This window comes from Aplysia californica, unplaced genomic scaffold (genome assembly GCF_000002075.1).
Source record: "Aplysia californica isolate F4 #8 unplaced genomic scaffold, AplCal3.0 scaffold00174, whole genome shotgun sequence".
NCBI classification, from domain to species: Eukaryota; Metazoa; Mollusca; class Gastropoda; order Aplysiida; family Aplysiidae; genus Aplysia; species Aplysia californica.
Window position 1 is genome coordinate 917,927 of NW_004797444.1, and position 6,539 is coordinate 924,465.

Sequence of the window (6,539 nt, forward strand, 5' to 3'; positions counted from 1 at the left end):
TTCTGCCCCTATTAGACTCCCAAAGTAGTAGAATCTAGTGTTCCATTTGAAAGAGAAGTCGGGGCAGGATGAGAACTGGTAATGTATCCCCATTGTCTGTCAGATCTAATCCCAATCTTGACTGAACACCAATAAATCCACCACTAACAGTGTCTGAATTACTTTCCCTAGTCAATTCACTTTCAAATGTATCCAAAAAAGATCGATTTTTGGCCATTTTAGACCCACACAAGTGATAGATCTACATTGGCATTAGTGGCTTGTGACCTGATCAACAAGCTTTCAAAACATCCCTCTGTTTTGAAAGCAAAATACTCTTCTCCTAAGCCAGAATGGTAGAAATATTCTGATTGGTTGTAGGTTAGCCTTTTAGCCAATCAGAAATCACTTTAGGAAGCCCCAAATATTTAGTTGGAAGGCAGAAGCAGCAGTTTACTATATGGTCCTATGAGATCGGCCCTGCCAGTTTCATGGCAGGAAATGGGCCGATTTAATCGGCCCTTGCCAGAGTTAGGGTTAAGGAAGAAGTCACATTTTCACTGTTTAGGAAAAATAAAGATACGACAAAAGAGCACTGAAGTCGCAATATGGTGTGATTGTGAGGCTGGGGCTTCTTTGAGGCTGTCATCCCTCATGTTTTGCTTTTGACCATAATTTCTGTACAGTTTTGGAATGTAAAAAAAGCAATGTTGTTGAACTGGTCTTTTTATCAGAATGGTTTTGAATATAATATTCCAAATCCACGTAGAGGCAACAGTTACGCTCTGCTTAATAAATTATTTAATATTTGTGATGCTGGTTGTCATTCTTATTATTTTTGTTTTTTTCATTTAGTGTGGACTCGAATCAAGTCTGGTAAAGAGGCGGAGAGATTCAAGGCGGATACTGAGGTATAAACTTATAAATTTTGTCATACTGTCCCACAGCAGAGTGACCACCGACGAGTATAATGGTGGCCTGGCAATGCTCCTCTTAAGATCTTCTTTTTTTCTCCATCTTTTGTTTCTGTCTTTTTACTTTTTTCTTGCTCAACTTGACATTATTCTGCCATTGTGCTTCTTTTTACTCAAATTGTAGAAATAAGGGTGAGTGGCTTGTGGGTGCTCTGGTATGGTTTGCTGCCTCTTGCCTATCAAATGTCTATCATCTTATCTCTCCTCCTTCTTTTTTGGGTTTGTTGCTGTATTGTAACACCTCTAATCTTTGGCACTTATATGACCAGGTCAAATTACTGACTTTTTTAAAAGGAAATTTTAAATTTTCATCATTGTGCTCCCCCCCCCCAGGGCAGTGCTACTGGCTGAAATTGTCTTTAGACCATTCCCAAAGGGGGGATATTAACATGTTCTTATGCACAGTCTGATTGTAAATCGGCTGATTTATCAATGTCATGCTGATACTATGGGGGAACTGCTGCTTTTTCTCCGTCATCTTTACTATCATCATTTTCCCTCTACTTCTTTTGTATGTTTGTCACTTTCTTGTGAAGTGCTATTTCCAGGGTGCCTTAATAGTCGAAGCAGACTTTGTGCTGTTGAGGCTAGAGAGGTAAGCAGAGTAAGCCTGATTCCACGTTTGGACTTCTCTGTTTACATCCACCCCTTGGCGTGCATATGACCTTATGCAGTTGCGAGCGCCGTAACATCTTACTAAAATGAACTAAATTGTTGTACTGTAGGATATTATTATATGGAGATTGAAATTAGAAAAACATTTTAAAGACTTCACTGACTTTTTTATTTTTATTTTCAGGAGGAATATGAAGACTCACAAGGCAACATTATCAACAAGAAGATGTATACATTGCTGAAGAAAGAGGGGATATTATAAATGTCAGGCTGGTTCTTTTTATTGGGGAAATAAGCAGCAATTATTTGAGAGGAGTCGATACATAGAAGATATTATACAGATAGGACAATGTAGTTTTTTCTTGGCAAGATACTTCGCTAAGCAACTTTGACACTGACTTAAAAGTAAAACATGCCATGAAAATGTTTGTAGGCTGCCTGTATGACTTGTTAGAATGGGGTTGTTCAGCAAACCTTTTTAGAAAAGAATGGAAGACTTGAGTGCACAGTGTGGTCCTGTTGGTCTTTTTTATAAAATGGGGGGAAAATGAGGGCTAATTGTGCTGCAGCCAAACCAAAGTAAGATCAGGTTCAAATTGGACTTGCTTGTGTTTCCACGTTAGGAAAGTGAATGAATTTCTATGAAAACTTCGCACATGCTCAAAGCTCTGATGGATAAAGGATTAGGTCAAAGAAATAATATGTCATTGTCTATGTTACATTTTATCACAATGTTTTTCTTCTGTTGTAATACAGGTCATAAAAAATACAAAAATGTGATTTTCATAGTTCCTTTTTGCGTGTTTTTATGACTATTCTAAATGTTGTAATAGATAATGTCATATTAATTTTAGAGAGTATCTTGTACAATAATGATTGTGGCAGTGTACGACTATAAGTATAGGGGATGGATGGCCCTGGTTTGAATCCACAGTGGGGACTTGTTGAACTTGGACTTGTATTGTTTTGAATTCTTGTGGCTCTCCGGCTCCATCTCGACCTGCTGTGTCCTCTGGTTTTGGTTTTTTTTTCAGTGTAAGTGTTTTACTTCAGCACAATTTAGATCATTTTGAAGGTGAGATTCTGACCCTGCTTGTTTAGAGCTAAACCGAGCTGAAAAGGATACAACATCCTTGCATAAAGACAGATACTTGATAAAAGATTGCTTTCCTCTCAGGAATGTGTCTCCTGCGTGCAACAGCTAAGCACTTAACTGCTACACCACAGACACCAGTCCTCTTACTGTGAGAGACAGGGGTTATGTGTTGTTTTGTTTATTTTATCTGTAAAGAGAAGCACGTCAACACAACATGATCTTTTTTTTTTTAATAGTAGAGGGTTTTACGGCGCTCGCAACAGCATTAGGTCATATGAGCGCCAAGGGGTGGGTGTCAACAGAGAAGTCTTTACAGGGAATCAGACTCAGACTGCTCACCTCTCTAGCTTCAACAGCACAAGGTTTGCTTCGACTATCATGGCACCCCAAAATAGCAGGTCACAAGGGAGTGACAAACATACAAAAGAAGTAGAGGAAAATGACAATAGTAAGGATCAGGAAAGAAAAAGCAACAGTTCCCTGTTGTAGATCAGGCACAGTTATGAGCGGGACATGAATCAGCCCATTTACAATTCTACTATGCTTGAACGAGATATGTCCCCCTTTGGGAATGGCCTAAAGACACTTCTGTCAGTGGCACTGCCCCGGTGGGTCTACATGATCATTTAGTGCAGAGAAAAGACAAGTTTAACAAACAGAAACCACAGAGATAAAGAGATAAATAAAAGATCTGCCTAACTAAGCTGACAGATCGCCTTTTTTAGTTTTTGGTTCTATATTTTTTATTTGCTAAATCGAAAGCCTGATTACCCAACTTTTATGATAAAATCAAAGTGAAATTATGACTAGTTTTAGACATTTAGAATAAATTAGAATTCAAATTTTGGAAGAATGTCTTTCTTTAAATGGTCACGCTGACAAAACACCTTTTTATCTCGAAACTTTAGTGGATAAGAAAAAGACATTTTTTTTGTCAGTGTACAGCAGAGCTGTGGTGGTGTCCAGCCATCTGATGTTGCATAAAATGGAAGCCCCACCTGTTTTTTTAAAAATAGTGGAATGGTATAGGTTCAATTCCCTGATCAACACTTAGGTTATTTAAAATGCGGAACCTCCGAGTTCATCTCCGAAAGGCCCAAGCCAAATGGGAAATTTGCGTTGAGTGCCTTTCCCAAGGACACAACGTCAGACCAATCAGAGTCTGAGGCTCGAACCCCTGAACCCCCAATCTCATGATAACAAATCCGGTAGCCTAACCACTACTTACGCCAGCTGCAATAATAATTGTACTGTTATGAAAAGGATATTAAATCCACTTTACCGTACAAGATTGAGGAAGTGTCGAAAATGTTTGTCGATCACAGCATCTTGTCTAATGAGACGGAGCGCATGTGCTACTGTGATCTCACCTGTTAGCTCGCTTCAAAAGAGAAGCGCAAATGTGTTGTGATGGGCCAAATTAATGTTCGTGTCAAAATGGCAATCAGAAATACTCATCCAGCAGTATCCTGATCTTGTTGTATCTGAAATGTGCTGCAGTTGTTTTCATTGCATGAGACGAGGTCTGACAGAAATATAGATTTTAACAAAAGAATTGATAATACAGTGAAGCCTACTTTAACTGAACACCATAAACTTGAAAACCTTAAGAAAAAGAATTCTCCTTTTTTTTGTCTTTTCAAAGAAAAGTATCGATTAGTAAAGAAATTTGAGGGTTATGTCCTCAAGTAATGCAAACCATCAAGTCTCATCATGCAAAACAGAAGAGACACGAGTGAGTGAATTGCAGGCCACAGAAAAAGGCATCACCAGTGAGCCGTTTGCCTTAGATATTTGTACTTGTATCATACAGACCAACAGGTCTACGAACAACACACCAATATTGGCCTGGTGGCACAAGGATAGTGATTGCACGCATGTTGCACTTCCTCTGGCTGGTCACGGGTGATTGTCTCTGCGAAGCTAGTTCACATAACCCCTACACATGAGCATGTGACAGCACGTGGTGTATTTCATGACATCACTGGCATTGGACTTTATTTTTCTCACTTCTCTCCATATATTCTTTTGTCTATTCTTTATGATTGTTCGACAGACTATTAAGCAAGCTGACAATGTCGAAATAAAAACAAGATATAGTGTAAAGCGCATAGAGCCTACTGTCGAGCGGGGAGATGTGCTATACAAATGCTATCTATTATTATTAAAATGTGTACAGCCTGCAGCACAAAATGCAGTTCCTGAAAGAAGTAAATGAAGACTAAAAAAATGAAACTTGCGCAAGCATGACATTCCAGACTCTATGCTGTTGAGCCATTTAAGCAACCCTCTCTAAACCGAAAGATTGAAGGTCTCTCAGATTTCAGTTTTTAAGAGGACTCCACAAAATTGGCATCTGATTTCTCAGAATATTTGGGGAGGTAAAAATTAATTCCGAGTAATTTACACCAGAACAATATTGCCCCCATTGCCAACCATGATCACCTTTTTTCCTCTTTGATTACAATCTATTTTTAGCTTAATTTTGCTACATGTACTACTATTGCTTCACAAACTTTTGTATTGTTTCATTTCATAACTTTTGGTGCACTATTTTGACCAGGTATTTTTCAATGGCTTCTGTCTTGGTTGAAAATGCTTGCTGCCCTCTATCAACAAAATTTTACTTTGTTTTAGTTTTAGGAGGCAGACATGAGTTTACTCTCACCAAATTATGAAACATAAAAACAAAAATTAGATGCATCTCTCTCGCTCAGCGACACTGTAAAGGACACACAGACACACAAGAGCAACTTCATGGTAACACAACTTTTATTAAGACTTTATTCATAATTGAACAGTAGGAAAAAGATGTTCACAGTAAGAAGACTTGTATCGCATGAGCAACATCACAGAAAACAGAAGCTGTATGCTAACACCGGAAATTCACCTCAGAGGAGCGCAGAATATACAAAACACTAAAGCTAATTATGTCCATAGGACGAAATTACTTGACGATGCAAACAATAAAGATGGGGCGGGGGCAGAGAAAGACAAAATCCTGAATCCAAAACTTACGTGAATCTGGGAATCAAATTACAATACATTATTCAATTAGGGAAGCAAGCAGACAACACAGTAAGTGATAGAATAAAATAAAAACTTTTCTAGAAAACTCCTAAGAAGAACAGATAATCCCATGTTACCATTTCTTCCAAAAGTTTGGGACAAATAAGTTTGTACTCTATAGTTCTAAAGTAACCAGTAGTACTCTCTGACAGCTGCAAAGTCCTCACAGAACAGTTCAAGAAAAAAAAAAAAAGAAGCCAAAGTCAAGACCCTTTAAAAAAGCTAAAGATTAGAAAACACACCTCTCTTAGTCTTATCAGGGTGAAAACAAAAGTGCTAGACTATGCTGAACAGTTAAGTCAATGAAAGAAATACCGGACCTGGTAAAATCCTGTGATACAAAGAGTTATCTTTTCTACCTCTTCTAAACGTTGGACTGTGTACTGTGTGCATTTTACATTGTGCAGGTGTCTGGGGTCTATGGTATTCTATCATGTCAATTATTACAGGGAAAATCCATGCATAAAAAGGTAAAAGTAAAAGAAATGTCAAATCTTGCTTACAACATACTACCAGCACACTGCCAAGTGCAATACATTCTGCTTACCTGTGTAAAGCAGCACACTAGAAATGGCTAGGTATTCATTTATAAGAATAAGATTATAAAAAATAACAAATCCTCAAATACCAGTAAAAAAAATAATAATTACTGACCTCGAAACGCACAACAAATTTTTGTAAACTGCAGCTATTTCAGCTTTCCTGAAAAACCGTTTAAAATTCTTGTTTCAATTTATTTTATGTGCCATCCCATAGACCGTAATTCTCTCCCATGAAATCAGGCGTCAATTGTTTGAAGCATATAC

At 37.9% G+C, this 6,539-nt stretch overlaps 1 protein-coding gene across 1 annotated transcript in view; it reads left to right on the forward strand.

Moving 5' to 3' along the window:
• Nucleotides 1-2,356, forward strand: part of LOC101855946 (splicing factor 3A subunit 3) — a 28,701-nt gene extending 26,345 nt beyond the window's left edge. The window contains exons 16-17 of the mRNA XM_005098171.3: nucleotides 835-890; nucleotides 1,753-2,356. Of these exons, the coding sequence (XP_005098228.1) occupies nucleotides 835-890; nucleotides 1,753-1,830 (134 nt within the window). The 3' untranslated portion in view covers nucleotides 1,831-2,356. The remainder of the gene's footprint in view (nucleotides 1-834; nucleotides 891-1,752) is intronic.
• Nucleotides 2,357-6,539: the final 4,183 nt, after the last annotated feature.